This window comes from Protomyctophum parallelum (assembly GCF_964188405.1).
Source record: "Protomyctophum parallelum genome assembly, chromosome: 22".
Taxonomy (NCBI): domain Eukaryota; kingdom Metazoa; phylum Chordata; class Actinopteri; order Myctophiformes; family Myctophidae; genus Protomyctophum; species Protomyctophum parallelum.
Window position 1 is genome coordinate 3,422,795 of NC_139714.1, and position 19,321 is coordinate 3,442,115.

General features: G+C 41.9%; 2 protein-coding genes across 2 annotated transcripts in view; one reads left to right on the forward strand and one right to left on the reverse strand.

The window, feature by feature from the left end:
- tbc1d22a (TBC1 domain family, member 22a) overlaps positions 1-12,987 on the reverse strand; it is a gene marked incomplete at its 3' end in the record, with an annotated part of 129,229 nt that extends 116,242 nt beyond the window's left edge. Inside the window, exons 1-2 of the mRNA XM_083758008.1 lie at positions 12,798-12,987; positions 5,953-6,009 (exon numbers count right to left, since the gene is read on the reverse strand). Coding sequence (XP_083614134.1) covers positions 5,953-6,009; positions 12,798-12,859 — 119 coding nt within the window. The 5' untranslated portion in view covers positions 12,860-12,987. The remainder of the gene's footprint in view (positions 1-5,952; positions 6,010-12,797) is intronic.
- Positions 12,988-15,832: 2,845 nt separating this feature from the next.
- On the forward strand, positions 15,833-17,962 carry LOC310853619 (CCR4-NOT transcription complex subunit 10-like; the record flags this gene model as incomplete). The annotated part of the gene is made up of 1 exon (XM_083758010.1): positions 15,833-17,962. One exon carries the CDS (start codon positions 15,833-15,835, stop codon positions 17,960-17,962), a length of 2,130 nt encoding a protein of 709 aa, XP_083614136.1.
- Positions 17,963-19,321: the final 1,359 nt, after the last annotated feature.

Here is a 19,321-nt window from a genome sequence, read left to right on the forward strand (position 1 = left end):
TCTCTTTTCCACTTGGCCCCCTGGTGGCCACAGAATCCACTTTCAAATGTGTTTCATGTGTTCTATCTCGAGCAAAAGAGGGACCACAACTACATCAATGTCTGTGATTTGCTTCCATTATAGCCACAAGAGCATTAATGAGGTCAGACACTGATGTTGGGTGATAATAAGGCCTGGCTCACATTTTCAGGTGGCAGAAGATTCAATGAAAAGTCAGGCCGCCAGGCAAAGTACAGTCATCCATCATAATGGAATCCATGGGTCTCTAATCATGAGAGTCATCAGACAAAGAAGTGTTGCAATAGCAGGATTTGTAGTCGCTCAGTGGTAATTACTTCTCTGCATTAGCCCAGCAGTGGCTTGCTCAGAGTGAGCACACAGGGGATCAGCTGAAGGTTAAGTGTCTTGCTCAGGTGTACGTAACCCCCAATACTTCAATTAATACTACTACACTGTAACATTTTCAGTGTTAATTCAACTCAAGAGTGCACAGTACAACTGGAACAAATGTTCCATTAGAACAGTTACAAATGGATATACAAATCAGACATGCTTATATGGGCATTCATTGTCCTAAATGAAACTAGCAAGACATGTTTAACGATAGGGATGTATGCAGCGACTAACAGAGCTGTCAAATACATAATCAAGCTATGAATAATCGTCGACTTTGGGGGCGGAAATGTGTAATCGTGTAAAAATGTGTAAAAGATATATTCAATTAGTGTATGTGGCTACCGAGTACCGATCAATTATTTATAATGTGATGGTGTTCAATGTCAGCGAAAATACTTAAATGGTTAAGGACTCCACAAGTCTGAAACCCTTCCGCATGGCGGTGACATCACTGATGCATCCTTTGTATGTTCACCCCAACCTATTGCCAACCTGCCTGGAGGAGTGTCAATGTGACAAGTGTGTTGTTGCGGAAACTCTAAAGGGATTAATATACCGGCCCAGTAGGCTACATGAGTCATTATTTCACGTTTGACAAGATTCAAGTAGAACAGAAGGTGTAACCCAGGTAAAGTAATTGGTCACTCTGCAATAGTTTATAGCCGTCAACCTGTCCAAAGGCAGTTTCCGTGCAAGTGCCGTGTTGTGAATGTAAGAGTATATTGATCAGTTCTGAGAACTTCTGACAGCACATGGTTTATGTGCACCGTTTGACTCAAAACATAATAAAATCAATAGCTGGACAGTGTTTGAGAATGAAAGTCAAATGCAATTTCTGCCTAGGCATTCACTTTGCATATATTATCCTGCTCATTACTGTGCACAAAATCACAAATGTATTAAATATATACATACATAGTCATGTTTGAGTGAGCACAGACGGATGATTTTGTGAAATTGTCTGGTTAATTACATCATAGCGTTCTGAGAGCCTCTTCTCTTTAAGCTGTTGAACGATGGTAAATTAAACATCATTCATCCCACAATGGTGATTGCCTTTCTGTCTGTATGTATGTGAAAATATGCGTTTCACAGCCAGAACATTCCAACAAGGGTGTAAGACCGTTTCACAAATATACATGGAGCTGCTTGACACTAGGCACAGTGGTTGGAAACATTGCCGTGGTAACTGGCAAAATGAAGTTACTCTCGTCCATGCAGCCACACACTTGCACAGACTGGTAGAAATAAAGAAGGCTCTGTTTCTACCAGTCTGTGTGCATAGGCAGAGACATTTTGTCACGTCATTTTATAAGCTGTATATAGACACGCACGCACGCACACACGCACAGTCGCGCACACACACACACCTATGCAAACAAACGAAAAGCAATATAATCACTTTATAACCCTAACCATGTCTCATGTCCTAGAACAGCCTGATATCAGACTGAAGATGGAATGCTCTAGTCTGACATTGCGTCCACACTCAGCGATTTCCAAGGGGGAGGGGATTAGATTTTCCCAAACCAATCACTTGACATCAATCTACCTGGTGTTCTGGCTAAACTCTGTAGTTTGGGGCATTCATCAATCAAATAAACAAATAAATAAACCATTTTAGCGTTCCTCGCAGTGGTCTGATGAGTCTCATTGCACATTTGCGTGAATTTTTCGTCGCATGTGATTCAATTCAAAGGAGCTTAATCGGCATGAGAATGTGTGTTTTAGTGTGACAACTAGTGTGTGTGTGTGTGTCGTGTGTATATATATATATATATATATATATAAGAGATTAAAATAGGGTGCATTTTGCATCCCAAAACGCAGTTTATAGTTAAGGGACATAATACAACAACGACCACTGCATCCGCGGGATGCACTACTGTGTGTGTGTGTGTGTGTGTGTGTGTGTGTGTGTGTGTGTGTGTGTGTGTGTGTGTGTGTGTGTGTGTGTATGTAAAGAAAAAACACGTGTTGCCGTGGAAACCCAGCAGTTTACATTATGTACGTCGCAAAAATCATTGCTGTGGAAACAGATATTCGTTGCAGCTCCTGCACCGAATACATGTAGTTGTGTTTTTGTTAACTTTTTCTGTGCCGCTAGGTGGCAGCATACGCACACCTAAGGCATGCCACCCGTCCGCTCTAACTCTACGATCCTCGTTTCCTTTCCGGGTTATTCAGGGAGGTGGGGGCTTCTGTTATGAGCACAATGACCAGTCGCATTAGCTCAGACCCCTTAGCTATCATTACAATTACAACCAGTTACATGTGCTCAGCGATGCGATACAAACTCACAAACGATCGCTGGGATGCGCGACGGCTCACCATGGACAGTGCCCGAACCTTTTGAGATACAGTGCTTTGAGAATCCTGCAATAATGGAGCTGGATTTAAAAATCCCATAGCTGGTGGGGACGGAGGCTGTGCTGTACTGTACTGTACTGTAGGCCATCCTGCCTGGCCTCTGTGTGCGTGTGTGCCATTGACACTTGGTGGTCAACAAACGCTATTTCGATACAGGGACCGACCCTGCAGCCAGCCAGGGAGTGTCTGTCTAGCACCAATACAAAATGATTTGATTTGTTTGATGTGTTTGTTGTTAAGCAACTTCTCTTCTCTAATTTTGAGGGCAAAAATAAGAATTTATTAATCAAAATAAATCAAATGTATGAATTAATCAAACAAATGTTGGTGTACGTCCCCTGAAGGGACGGCCTATGTGTTGCACTGACTGATCAAGACAATGAACTGTGTGTTTCAGTTCAGCACTGAACAAACTGGTGAACTAATCATTTCAACGACACTTTTTAGTGAACTGCACGACTGAATGATTTAGTAGAAAAACTGTTCCCACTACTAGTTGTCATTACTCCTCACCAGTCACGAACGATCCTGCACACAGCTTGACAAATGCCTGTGGTGCTGACTTGGTTATTCGTTAGACCCAGCCTAATGCCTGGCGCTCATTGGAGAATTTTCAGGATAAAGGCCCACTTTAAGACCCATCTGACCACCTAATAGCTCATACACACTGCATTTTGTCGCCGACAAAACCCCCGATCTGACGCAAGATCAGGCTTTGATCACCGAGGTTTTGCTCGCTGTGTGTGCTCTGCGAGAAGATATAGCGCCGATAAAAGCGCTCGCCGATGGCTCCCAGACCGTTTCTGAATATCAAGCATGTTTGATATTTGGCTCTCTCGCCGACTGGACATTGTACAGTATGAACTGGGTTGTGATCGCGTCCCAAGAAATCCTGTATTACAGCCAATAAGAGCACTGGACAGCTGTGCTCACTGAGGCCCTGTACACACATATCAGACGAACATGCTCTGTGCTGTCCGTGTTTCATGGCCGCCTCAATGCTTTTCCAATGGAAGTCACGTTGTGTGTGATGGGGGGAGGGAGGCAATCAAACACAAGTGTTTGGTCAAACCACGTGACTTCCATTGGAAAAGCATTGAGGCAGCCATGAAACACAGACAGCACAGAGCATGTTCGTCTGATATGTGTGTACAGGGCCTGACACTGTCTGTCTGTCTCGATAGATGATCATGATAATATATATACCGGTAACCTTTATTCCTTGGGTAAATCCCTGTGTTGTACAGGTAGCTATATTAGCGCAATGTTGCTGTTAAATAAACACATTTCACTTGAATAATGTTGATAAAACCGCATCGGAATCAACAGTGCAGAGCAAACTTTTTGACCTTGTGTGCTGTGTGTGTGTGTGAGAGAAAGAGTTATTTAATGAAAATCAAGATTTAACGTCCTGTCTCGCTATAGCGCACGTAGGCTATCCTACGCTATCACAAAACATTTTGCCCTGTGTAGCCTGGCTATTCCTGTGTGTGTGGCGTGCACACAGACGGGAGGGAGAGACTGAGAGATGCATCCAGCGTTGGTCTCGCCTTGCATCACAGTATCCTGCATATGCGTGATGTATAGGGTCTGGATCGCATCTTGGTGAACTCTTGCAGTGTGTGATGCCTAGTCAGCGATCAATCGTTTAGCGTGAAATACATAACGATCTGATGACTCGCCGACAAGTTTAAAACTCCTACAGTGTAGGGGCCTTAACACCATGTGGGCCATGTGCAACCCACAGGTTGGGAATCACTGAGTGTACTCAGCGATCAGCTCAGCCTATTGTATAAACACCTGGGTGATGACTGACTGATCTTGTTGGGGCAGTGATTATTACAAGAATAGCCTAGTCAAAATGAAAATAAAACCAAACCCAAGAGCAGCATGCTTCATTTCCTTAAAGCTATGTGCAATTAACTGGATTTTCAGGAAGTTTCAGTTCCTTTATGCCGCAGCTCCCTTGGTCTTCAACCAGACTAAATTCTCACACGTCACCCCCCTACTCTGATGCTGGCATTCAAAGCAACCAAAGGCATGGCTCCCCCATAAGTATGATCGTACCCTACAAACCCTCCCGCGCACTCAGATCAGCTAACGCAGGGAAGCTGGAAGTAACTCTTTTCCCTTCAGGTTCCAAAACTATGGAATGCACTTCACTACAATCAGAACTGCAGCCTCACTCCCAATCTTCCACCGTAGTCTGAAAACCCACCTTTTCAGACTCCACCATGGCCCGTAGCACTTGCCCTAGCCCCTTAGATAGCACTTTATGTAGACTTAGATAGCATTTTAGACAGACTTATAGCATGTTACATAGACAGCACTAGAATTGCATTTTGTGTAGTCATAGCACTTTATAGTACACATGTATAATGTATAGTAATATATAGTATATAGTATAGTATAGTATGTATAGTTTACATATATAGTTTCATGATATAGATACTCCCCTGTTACTTTTCTTAGCTTACGCATGTTTCATGATAACTATTTTTTATATATGTGATGCTTTTTGTTATTGCTTAATGTAAATCGCTCTGGATTAAGAGCGTCTGCTAAATGCCTAAATTGTAAATTGTCTTTATCAGAACAGTACAGGCCTCATAACAAAGAACTGAAAGTGTAATGCTAACAATGCTACAATAGAGCAACCTTAGTTGTTGTGAAAAGTGGATATTAACAGGCCATACATAATGTACTAGCCATTGTCCAATCAGCCATAGTAGAATCATCCGTCAAGGAAGATATTCAGTCTCCTGACAGAGCAACTACGCACTGACAAACCAAACAATGTGCTTAAAGGACGACTTCACCCATGTTCAGCCTCTCTTCATATGTAGTTGGTGCTCATTATAATATAGTAACATTTTTGTCTACTTGGTCTGTGTTTCAGAGGGTTGTGGACAGTTCAGAAACCCGCCTACCAGTGATATCATCGATGAGGAGTCCAAGCTAATAGAAAATGCAGGCTTTTTGTTCCTGGATAGTTGTGGAAGCCATAATATTGTCTTGCACTTTTGAAAAAAAGATAAACTGGCTCAAGACGATGTTTCTAAAGTGTCCACAACCCTCTTATGAGACACAGTACAAATTACAGCCATACTAGCTCAAATACTGAACCTCCAAAAGTCTGAATGCACTGTCAAGAGAATCAAAATACAGAAATGAAATGCAACTTACTTTGCATGGAGCAGAGGGTCGAAGGGTGGATGCTGAGCACCGTACACATGTTGGATGCTGTGGACAGACAATAGGAAGAGGAGAAAGAGGATCACATTCAGTTCAGTCAGTCAACTGAGCTCGATGGTAGTTTGCTGCTTTACCTGAAAAGCTCTCACTGTCGCACCCTAACACAACACAAATTAATAACACACCCATATGAAGTGAGGGCCGCTCTTTACGTCCACACTTGGTGAGGGCACTAGCCTCTCCTAAGCTTGAGAGGCTAGTGCCCCTCAATAATAATAATACATAAGATTTATCCAGCACTTATCTAGGTATTCAAAGTCGCTTTACAGGAGGAATATAAAAACAACTTTATAGGGAAAACTGGTGTAAAAGTAAATGAAAGGGGGTTGTGATTTATGTAGTAAAAAGGTGGGTTTTGAGTGTGTTTTTAAACGTGAGGGTGTGAGCAGCTCTAAAGACAACACACCATGACTTTTTTGCACCAAAAGGGTATGTTCATTGTTCACACTTCCCACCTTTTATGGAGAGAGTGCTAGTACTATAGGACTGGTGTCTTTTTCTACTGATTTTTTTTTTTTTTAAACACCCATGTTAAGTTAGGGGCAATCTTATCATCATGACATAACATGTTGATTTGCTCAGACACATATGATGTAAATTCTCCATGCATTGTCAACGACATTTAATGTTTGTGTTAGGACAAGAATCTACACTATAGCTGAATAAAGGAGGGGCTAGCACCCCTCAAAAACTGGCGATAGTGTGAAATACTTTCAAATTACATAACGTCATCAGTTCACACTAGTGCTGCATACAGGTTTAATGTTTGTTTTTAGTTCAATGTTTGTTTAAAAAAAACGCCATTGACAATTAATGGAAAATGTACGTCATATTGTTCCTCATCTCTTTATTGTTAATGGCATATAATGTTTGTGTTGGCACCGTTTGTTTTACATCACCATTACATCAACATGAGTTAGACTTTAATATATTAGTGCCCCTCACTTCACAAGGGTGTGATTTTTGATGTCCACCTTTAGACAAAGTTAATTCCCATAGACAGTTTGAGGGTTTAAACATCAAACATTGAAGACAAAAGGAGGACACAAATTGTGATTGGCCCAGAATGAGATAAATGAGAATGAGATGATGTATGACGACGTGTGATGATAAGAGCGCCCCTCACTTCATGATGTATGACGATGTATTTTGACTAATCGCCAATGCCATGATAGCCATGTTGAATAATAAGATTTAGATAAATACACACCAACGAACCGTGTTACTGATCACACAGTGTGAACATTTGCAAAATACAATAAAGTAAGTAAGTAAGTAAGTTATGAATAAGCGAGTTGTGCTAGAGTGAGCTGCACCCGGCTCGAGGGCTGACAGGCAGGCAGTAGAGATGTACAGGCATTTAAGCTCATGTCTGTCAGCTTTTTTATAATAGGCCGTATTGTGAGGTCCCTTTTCGTTCCATTCCGTTCCCACGGAAGGGGGACTACACCATTTTTTTCTCCATAAAAGAGATTTATAGGTAGAAAGTCCAAATAAAAAAGTTCTACTCGTGCCCTCCTGCAGTTTTTTTATAATCAGTGGGCAAAGACGGGACTATTTCTTACAAGGCGTAATAATATGTGCAAGGGGAGTGGTGTGGTTTTGGTCACGTGGACCAATCGTGTAGCAGCTTTATTCCCTTGAGTATGCGCGTGACGTCATCGTATGCGGAAGAACTTTTTGTTGTCCATAGCAACCTGATAGCAACTCACTGTTGCTGGCTTGCTGCGCTGTTTTCATTCACTCTAAACACCGCGCAAAGAAAAGTAAAATGGGGAAGAGCTGTTGTGCGATTGACTGTACAAACAGATTAAAAAATAACTCTGAGCTATCCTTTTACAGACTGCCGAAATGTAAAGAAAAAAGAAGTAAATGGATCGCTGCACTTCGCCGTCATGTTTCAGGGCTGTCTGTAATCATAGATACCGACACATGGATTTGCGGGTGCCACTTTGTGTCAGGATTCAGGTATGTTGCTTTTTTTTGTAAAACCATACGTTCAATGTAAAAGGGCCTTTTCACACAATGTCCCGTTTTAAACGAACCTAACAGAGTTCTCTTCTTGTGGACCAAGAAGTGGATTAACATAGTCCGTTCCCCTGAAAGAGATAGCAATCACTCATCAACATGTTGTGTTTCTACACACACGGACTCCGTGGAAAGACTTGTCCTTGATGTTAATGTTCTTATTCAGTTACTGAATGTTAAGTCTCCATGGTTTTCCTCAGAATATCGTATGACACTGATTTATATGACACATTAAGAGTCCACTGACTAGTACAGTGGTTATCAAACTTTTTTTTTTTTTTTCAAGGACCCACATAACTTTTGATCTCCTCACTGGTCAGCAAATACACCTTGAAGACCTTAACAGGAGCCCTCGTACAAGGTTTCTTTGACTATGCATCCACCTCTTGGTACCACAGCACCTCAAAGGCCCTTAAAACAAGGCTCCAGACCTCCCAAAACAAACTGGTCAGGCTCCTACTTGGCCTCACCCCCCGAACCCACCTCACCCCTGCCCACTTTGACAGGCTGGGATGGCTTAGGGTCGACGACAGAGTACAGCATCTTGCAATGGGTCTGGTCCACAAGATTCGATACACCACCAAGATACCCATGTACCTGTCTAAATACTTCCTTAATGTAAACGAAGTCCACACCCACAACACCAGAGGGAGTGCAACAAACCATGTACAACCCAGATTCGGCACAAACAAGGGACTAAATTCTTTTCGCTCCTATGCCACCAAAATGTGGAACGCCCTACCAACAGTCATTAAGACATGTGAATCCCTTGACTCCTTCAAAACCGCTCTCAAAGGGCACCTACGGATGGCTGCAATTCGAAACTGGCCTCTGTAAAATCTGAATCCCCCCCCCACCCCATTTCCCCTCACTGTATATGTATCTTTTCCCTTTTTGCTTCCTATATGATGAATTCCTGTTCTGTTCTTTAGCTACATAGAAGTGTCTATTTGTATGTCTCTAAATGTTTTGATGAATTGAACAATGTGGACCCTGTTGTAAACAAGTGTAATGCTTAATTGGGTCGTCCACTCACAGTTAACAGTCTTTGTATTGAGTTTGTGCTTAAAATGTACTGTAAATTCTACAAACTGTTAATAAATATTTCAATCAATCAATCAAAAGTGTAGTGTCCATTTGTACACTCAGGCTGTAAAGGTCCATTTGGTTCCATCTCTCAGAGTTACAGACCTGTAAGGTCCATTTGGTTCCACTCTCACAGACCTGTAGGCTTAAGGCCTAAGAAGGGTCCATTTGGGGTCCAATGGGGTCCATTTGTTCCATCTGTACACTCAGTTACAGACATGCAGGCTAATCCTCTCTCACTCTAATGCCAGACTGGCATTAGAGTGAGACACTGGCATTGCCAGTGTGTGCCAGTGGTCACCCTTGGCACCCGTGGTTAAAGCTGCCTAGTGCCTACCCCTGCTCTACACCAAACTTATTTGCCAAAATAGCCGGTCTACAAGCTCACAATGTTGTGAGCTTGTAGATCTGCTATTTTCTGCAAATGTTCCCTCCAGAATAGGTATGCTATTGTTCCAGTGGTTAATGTAAAAGAAATATTCTCACAATGATTTGGCAGCCCCGTCCCGTTTTGAGGCTGATGTCTGAAACAGGACATATGTGAAAACACCCCATATATGTAAACAAATTAATATCATATTTCTAGTAAATGTTTTTGTTGTTTTTGTTATTTAAGGGGAAAAGAGTGATGATCCTCTACATCCTGACTACGTGCCAAGGTTATTTGGTTTCACCTCCATCACTGATCGAAGTACAGCAGAGGTACAGACTGTTGTTGAAGTCCCAGGCATTGGGGTCCAGACAGAGGAAACACAAAATGACATTGCCTCATTACATGAACATGCTGAATGTCAATCACTTAGGGATAAAGTCAACAAATTAGAAAGTGAGTTGAAACATCGTACTCTTGATCCTTCAGAATTTAATGACAGCAAAATGAAATTCTTCACAGGACTACCAAATGTAGAGACTTTCATGTTGTTGTTCAATTTTGTGTCACCAAGTTTACCACCTCCTGCAAAACAGTCACTTAGTGATACTCAGAGACTTCTGCTTACACTGATGAAGCTGCGCCTCAATCTGTCTGAGGAACTTTTAGGTTACCTCTTTCATTCACCAGTCAACTGTATCTAACATTTTTCACCTTTGGGTAGATGTGATGGCCATCAGGCTTCATCCCCTGATATTGTATATTAATATTTATACATTTATGCTCGTTTTTTTCTATATTTTCATTTTGCAGGCAGGATAAACTGAAAAGGCGGTTGGCCCGTGATTTCCCCGAGCTGGTGTTTCACAGCCCTGCAACGCGCAACATCTCCGAACTGGTTTTTGTTGAAACATTATCAGCAGATACATTGTTAGACAGGCTACCTCATCCATCAGACATGACAACAACTGAGTCAACCGAGGTAAGCCAAGCAGGTTCATCTTGCCAGCAGTTTTAACCTTGACCAGTCAACTTTCAACACACTGAGCAAATATATGTGCCACCTTTATGGCCAATCATCTGCCAAAAACGTGAATGATGCAAGGTACAAATCATTCTGTACGCCATCATCAGCTTTGCCAGAACTGTCCATTCCCCCAACAAGTGATGCTCTCCACCAACATTGCAAAAGGGCAAACTACCAAGCAGCAGTGATGAGACGTTCTCTGACTAGTAGGATGTGTGCTCCTTCACCCATTGGCAGTGGATGGGGCATGGAGGATGGGGAGTTAACAGTAACATGGATGACTATGTACAAATGACAGATGCTGTGACACTTTGCGGTACTTGTAAATAAATAAATGTTTCATACAATTATGTTGTAATCATTCTGACCTCTAGTACTTTATTTTTTAGTCTTGACTTGTGCATTTTTTGCATTATTCCAATTTAGGGGGCGTGGTAACATTTGGATAGATTTTCTGCCATTTTGGTCCAAGGTGCCCTGATTTTCTTTTCTACCTTTCATTACACAGTAGGTTGAGACATTTTCTATGTATGAAACATAAGCTTTTGGCACAATCTACTGTGTAGGTTTCATTGTACTGTGTGGCAAACACTTAAGTTGAAGCATATTCTTTAACAAATATGCTACATTTCATGATATAAATTGAGTAATGAGTAAACTAAAGGCACCACTTGTTTCAGATGTTAAGTATATGCATTTGACATTTGAGAAAGATTTTGTGTTGCCAAAAACACATTTTACAAGCAAAAACAGCAGCACAAGATTTTTGTTTTTTGGTTATACACTGTTTATACATTTATGGCTTGTGACAAAATACTGCAGGATATTATGAGTAGAACTTTTAACCCAAAGTCTAGAAGGGTATTATCTATGAAAAAATGCATTGAATGAGTAGTTCCCATGACATGGGAACGAAACTCATTTTCTAAGCACTTTTTCATGGGTCCCAACACGGCCTATAAAGGATTCATGCATTTTAGGCCATTTAGTTGCTGAATCTCTATTCACACTTACAGCTGCTAGTTTAAATTTAAAACATTATCAATATCACTCATTCTGTAAAGTGGTCGTGTGTATATGCTGCTGGTTTGAATTCAGCATTTAGCTGTCCCTTTACTTTTTAAGCGGAGGAGAGACGTTGGGTGGGTGGCTTCATGGCTGACAGCTGGTCATAGAAGGCATTTCATCCATGATAGAGAAACCATCGGCTTGGCCAATCATCTCTGCATTCGTCTACAGTCATGATTGGTCAGCCGATACAAAAGTGGCGCACGTTTTAAGTACATTTGTCAAAAGGTTCAACTATTCTAAACTTGTCAAAGTGCTCTGTTCAGCTCTGCTCTGCCTTTGTGGTCTCCTTTTGATCATTTCTCATACACAAATATATATGAAGGAGCCATCCATGTTTAATTAAATTAACAATATGTAGGGGGTGCCTGCTTCATCACTCTCTCTCTCTCTGCGCTAAGCTAAGGGGTCCCTTGGCCTTAAAAACATTGCAGACCCCTGCCCTAATTACAGCAGTTATCACTTTTAATCCATGAAACACTAGTTATCGATTGACTGAATACTTTATTGACAATGTTTAAAGCTACAGACAGTACAACCAGTTGAAACACACCAAATTAATGACACAAAAAGCCAAAGGCAATTGTTTCCATTGTGATTGTGGTCCATTAAACACTCATACAACCAGACATAACAACACTGTCTGTAACGAAAACAACTTCACAACAATAGTCATCACTCTTAGACACAACAACACAGGCTATAACTGTTATACCAGTTTTATGACTGTTACACCACCAGTTGAATCACTGTTATTATTATTACACCATAATACAACACCAGCGTGTTACACAGGCTTTTACAGCTGAGCATATAGGACAAGCGTGGCTGACAAAGTAAACACTGTATGACATGAAATGACAAGTGTGACAGCGCAGTGAGTTAGTTCTGCTGCTGTCATTAACGCTAAGTGTTAGCGCCCTGAGTTAGCCACATAGCCTCCCCGAGTCCCGCTGGGTGGGAGGAACGTAAACACAAACTGTCTGTGTGCGTTGGAGAGCGCGAGAAGGGCTGGGGTCTTTGTATATTCGCGACCTGGCGTTATTAAGACACACGACATGGTGTGGAGTTGTGATGTAATGCGGAGAAAGTCGGCGAGGGGGGAGGGATGGGAGATAGTTCGCTACGTTTTCCCCAGCAGTCAGAATCTAGGGAGAGAGCTAACAGCGGCTAAGGCTAACGGAACACGTCACTGACCTGCCGGGAACCTTGGCTGTGTTCCGCTTCCAGAACTGCTTCTTGCTTCCGTCCGTCGACATGACGAGTCCAGAACGCACACGACCCCGCACAACGCCGCTGTCCCTTCACGCTGCGTCTCTGTGAGGGAAAAACGAGTGTTTATTTACACCTCAGCTCCCTCCTCCGAGCGGCACACAAGTTAGAGAGCCGCCATGTTGGACCGTGACGTGCCGAACGTGCACTGTGATTGGCCCGCACGGACGCTTACGCCAGTCGCCGTCGGCCAATCGCAAGTGAGGCCCGTTGTCTGTTGGGCGGAGCGTGGAGTAGGACTGGACGACGGTGACGTCACCCTCCCACGAAGATGACAGACTGACAGTCAGACAGTTCAACTATACTGTCTACACTACAGTAGTGGACTCCTAATGCGCCATAGTGTCGTAGTAAAACAGTGTCATACCCTGAAGAAAACCGGGAGACTGACAATTAGTAAGTGCAAAGTGCTTTGCATTCACACTGTAGTGGTGGATAAATTAAAGGTATATTCAGTGATTTCACTCAAAAAACCTTAGGTTTCGTTTTTGGCTGGGACCTAAGCCTTTCTTTCATCCAATCAGGATAGAGAGCCAAAAACGAAACCTAAGGTTTTTTTACCCCCAGGGGTTAACTGGGGACAGGGAGGAACTCCCCTTATATGGTCAGCACACTCTATAGTAGAGAGGATTATCACAACAAAACAAAAAAATAAGTGATATTTGAATTAAGTGAAATCACTGAATATACCTTTAAGTAGCCTACTAGTTTACTCAACTACAGTACTCAAAGTCAAAGTTGCATACTCTCTAAACAAACATTAAAAAGTCCATAGACTTGGCTAAACTATATGTTTGGTAAAAATCACACCTGTGTGAAGTGAGGGGCGCTAATATATTTAAGTCTATCTCATGTTGATTAGATGATGTAATGGTGATGTAAAACAAGGTATTTATCTCTAAAATACTGTAAAAAATACTGTATTAACTGTATTAAAATAAAGACTATGATAAATAAGGAAAAGCTTCGAGCTTCGAGCTAGATAGAGCTCCGGAACACCGGAACTGTATAAATACTTTTGAAAGTAATCTAAGTACCATAAAGTACTCTTTATACCAGAATAGAAGCAGAGTGCTTGTAACTTTACAGAAATGGTTATAAAAACCTTTTAGGCTATAATGAGTAAAAGTCAGAGTATAACAGAGTTAACCAAAATACCTTAGAATGAATTGACGGACACAAGTAAGAGAACTCAGACAAGCAGAACTTAGAGGGAGGTTCAATCAGATATATTCACCATTATTTCGGGAGAGAAGAAGATGTTATGTTATGGCAATCGGGAAACAAAACAATTCATATTAAGACACTGGCTAGGGGAGAAGTTTTACTATCTAAACTCAGAACCATACTATTTTAAAGTCAGTGGGACAGCCTGACATCAAATGTCAGTCACAGGGCAATTCATAATTCATGATTCTGCAGGACCATAGGGGACACCGGGTCATAGTTCACATGAAAACCGTCATCCACCAAAATCACAGATCTACAAAAGAAAAATACCTAACAGGTGCCAACACAAACATTAAACACCATTAACAATAAAGAGACAATATGACATAAACGACACATTTATGACGTACATTTTCCCGTTCATTGTCAATGTGTTTACAAAACAAACTTTGAACTAAAGACAAACATTAAACCTGTGTAGGCGCCCTTCAAAAATGCTCAAATCAAACATTAAAAAGTCAATAGACTTGGCTATACTCTGTTTGGTCAAAATGCTCTAATCAAACATTTAAAAAGTTAAAGGCTGCCACTGAGCCACATTAAATTACGTAATTTACAAAAGAGCTAGCCCTCTAAACGTCTGCCTTTTGAAATGGCAACATATGGCAGCCAAGTATGGACTTTTAATGTTTGTTTAGAGCACTTTGAACAAACAGAGTGGCAGTGGTAGGTTTGTTTAGGGCACTAAACGTGACGTCATGTCAGTGTTGTTTTTGACAGCAAATTTTGATTTTAGTTTTAGTCATAGTCTTTTGATTAGTTTAATAGTTTTAGTCACCTGGAATGTTTTAGTGTTAGTCTAGTTTTAGTCGACTAAATATCATAAGACTTTAGTCGACTAATTCTACAGTTGATTTAGTCGACTAAATTTAATTTTGACTGGCCTTGATGCCATCCCATAGCACTGATTTTACACTTAATATATAGCCGATCTAAATTGATGTCAATATATTGTCAACACATTTAGTCTTAGTTTTTGTCATAATAGCTATTCGTCAGCGAAAAAGGTAGTCGACGAAATCAACACTGCGGCATGTGGCAGCCAAGTCTGTGGACTTTTAGTGTCTCTTGCATCATGACACGTGCCTCCATCCAGCTTTAATCAGCCCCTCAGAGAGAGATCCCTAGCTCAGGGACCCTTGGGCCTGGGCGCAACAGGCCCGTTTGGTAATCCTACCCTGCACGTGAGTGAGCTTGCAGATCGGCAACGTTCATTGTTCACTATTTGAACAGAATAGCATCAGTATGACATCAGTACTTGAAGGTAAATATGACATCACAGATGAATACTTAATGAATGAAAGTACAATACAAAAAAAGTATTCCATAAGTGTTGCTGTGTGCTGGGCCTTTGTGAACTTTACCCTGGAAAAGTGTTAATCAAATAGAATCAATTTCCGGTTATCTCGCTTCAAATGCTTTCAAAAACATTATTGAGAGCAATATTTAGCTGTAAATGAAGTGTGTTTGTTTATATGGCTGTCATATTGGATACACTATAAAATCAAGCAGCGCAGCAGGTGGGTGCTCTGAGCCTTTGATTAGACAACGTGGTCTGTTATATGACACACCACTGAAGTCAGTGATTGAATTAGAATCAGGCATTCAACCAATACATTATATTGTACACTTATGACGTCACAGCGAGCACATACTGTTTCTTCGGGGACAGTACTTTATTGCCTCACAAGTCCATACAATCTATGATTACCTCACTCCTAAGTATCATTATGAAGGACCCAGAAATGACAGACAATACAGACCAAGATGAGCCAAAGCACGGTAACTCTTCCCCCAGAATGTCAGACCAAGAGGCGGAAATGGCTACAAGTGCGTTTGAAGCATTCACAGCTGGGAAATATGATGAGTCTCTGAAACACCTTGAAACCCTGCAGGAACTCAACAGAGAGGACTACAAGATCGCAATGAATAAAGCTATTGCAGAGTTTTACAAAAGCAGCCAAAGTACCACATGGACTTTGAAGCAGAGTCTTATGGCAATTAAGAACCACGTCCGCACCATGTTAGTGGAAGACGCTGACGGTTTGGATGACATGGAAAACAGTTTTCTAAACTTCAATCAAGCCATTATTCATTATTACACACGGCAGTACTCTGACGCCATTTCCATTGGGGCAAAACTGGACCAGTTTATTATGGACCCATTTGAGAAGTCTGCTCATGCGGTTTGTTTCCTGCTGGTAGATCTGTACCTGCTAACCTTCCAGCCAAAGGAAGCTCTCTATCACTTGGCTGAGCTGGAGAAACTCACTTTACAAGGGAACAAAGATGGAACAAACCAGAAGGAAGAGTGCATGGCTGTGATGGAGGTGGTCAAATCAAAGATACACCACTATAAAGTGCGAGCCTACATTCACATGAAATCATCAGAGGAATGTAAAAGGGAGATCAAATATGTGATGGATACAGCTGGGAATTCTGCACCTTCTCTCTTCCTGAAGAGTCACCTTGAGTACCTGAGAGGAAACTACAGAAAAGCTGTGAAGCTGCTCAACAGCTACAACATTGCAGAACATCCTGGGGCCACGACGACGCACGAATCTGTACGATGCATGTTCTGGAACAATCTGGGCTGCATACACTTTGCAATGGGAAAACACAACCTAGGCATTTTCTACCTCAAGAAGGCCCTGAAAGAGAATGGCCACGCTAGTGCACAGCTAGGGACAAGTGGCAGCAATGGACAGTCTGAGTCCTTTGCAGGTATCCCAATGCGTGCCCTACTTTCCAACAAACGCTATGAGCTGCTGTATAATTGTGGTATTCAGCTACTACACATTGGAAGGCCCCTGGCAGCGTTTGAGTGTCTAATGGTGACAATACAGGTTTACCACTCAAACCCTCGACTCTGGTTACGACTGGCGGAGTGCTGCATTGCCGCAAACAAGGGGGTTTCAGGGAAACAGGGTCTGTCGAGTAATATCACCCTGGCCTCACCGTCTACCCAAAATATTACTCATAGTGAAGGCCAGTCAGCAGCCATACCAGTGGCAAGCATGGAGTTTGCCACCATCTGTCTGCGGAATGCTCTATTTCTCCTTCCTGAACACCAGGAAACCGAGGCTGGGAACGTCTCCAAAAGTTCCGACCAATCGAGGAGCATGGAGAGCGGCAGAGAGTACAGTGATTACTGCATTGGAAAAGACCAGGAGGCAGATAAGTTCCTGTCTGCAGCCCCGTCATCACTTCTGAGACAGCAAGAAGTAGAGAACATCAGGTGTTCCATACTGGTCTGCAGTGCCTACGTGGCTTTAGTATTGGGAGATAACCTCATGGTCCTAAAACATGCAGAAAATCTCCATCAACAAACTAACGTCTCAGGATCCCTCAAGTTTCTGGGTCACCTTTATGCCGCAGAGGCACTCATTTCCCTGGACAGGATCTCAAACGCCATCGCCCACCTCAACCCTGAAAACATCACCGACGTGATACTGACGAGCGAACGGGACCAAGGATGGGACAAAGGCGACGATCCTGTCGAGTCTTCAGGGAAGCAAACTCCTCTGTGTTACCCCAGCAGTGTAAGCTCCGCCCGAGCCATGATGCTCTTCAACCTGGGCAGCACTTACAGTTTAAGAAGTGAGTATGAGATGGCCAGCAAGTGCCTGCACCAGGCTTCCTCCATGGTGAAGCCAAAGGAGATTCCCCCCGAAGCCATCCTACTGGGAGCTTATATAGAGTTGCAGAATGGGAACACACAACAGGCCCTGCGGATCATAAAACAGAACCAACTCCTCCCCAAGTCACTCCAGACAGCTTCCCCGGACACACGGAAGTCTGGCCAGCCCATTCATCATATCCAGATGCCTTCATCCTTCACGCAAGCGCAGCACAAATGAACCTCTTTACACAATGTATGCATGATACATTCTCCAACAATGGCCTGCTCAGGAGGTCAATAGAGCGGCGCAGTCCCTCCCCCTTTCAGAACAACGAACGGCCCAGGAAATGAAATGCAATGCATTCTAATTTCTGACCATAGGATTTTCTTTAAGTATTTATTTAAAGACGGTTACGCCGCGGACAAAGCCAACTCGGATCGTGACAAATCATGACAATGAACACAATGTTTTGGGCCGATCAAATAATTTATAAGAAGAAAAACAAAACAAATAGTGTTGTCTCCTGCCTTTATTTTCTTCTTTCTAATGATTTGATCGGCAGAAAATATTGTGTTCATTGTCATGATTTGTCACGATCCGAGTTGGCTTTGTCCGCGGCGTAACCGTCTTTAAATAAATACAAAAAAAAAATCCTATGGTCAGAATGCATTGAATTTCATTTCCTGGGCCGTTGGTGTTAGTGTCAGAGTGTCCGTGAAGACACGGAAACTCTAAATGTTACCAATGAGCAGGTTGCAGTGTCTTGCATGGGTAAATGCACATTGTAAAGTGCTTTGGATAATGGCATTTACCATGAAATGACATGCTATTATGATATCTAATTCATCCTATGTTTTTTTTCCTCCAAGAAAATAGCCAATCCACAAACTCACAATGCAATGTAACATGTTGTGTGCTTGTAGAGTGGTTATTTTCCACTATTAAAAAATACCATTGACTATAATGCTCAAAATAGGCATACCATGTTTAACATGGTTATTATTATACAGTAAGTCTGTCTGGGTTCTGTAAATATTTAACAAATAACATGTATATTAACAAGAGCTATAGTGAATAGATAATTGAACACACTCTATTCCCTGAAAAAGTAAGTAAGTAAGTAAGTAAGTTTCCGCCTGGCAGCGATTGCATGTAGTAAAATAATTTGCAAGCATCAATTCTTCACTGTATTGCCAATAACCATTGCCAACCACTACAAATAAAATGCCTAATTTCTACAGTGGTAAAGTGTACTGGAAAAAGCATGATATACTGTTCTACTGTGATTTAACTGGACACTGATTATTGTGGTATTGATCATATTTGAGATGGCTTGCGATGCCATAATAATATGCTAAATTGTGCTCAAATAGATCATTAATTAAGTAGGCTAGTCAACTCCTTTTGCAAATGCAAGCATTAGCTAATGATTAGCTATCTGCTTTATTGAACATTGAGGAGGATATTCTGATGAGTCCTTTTCGTTGTTGTTTTGAGAAAGCTTTCTTATAAATAAGAGATGGTAATCACAATTTCAAATGGATTACATAATGCCACTAAAGCAGCCAGTGATGGCTGGCATTATTGCAACCCCCA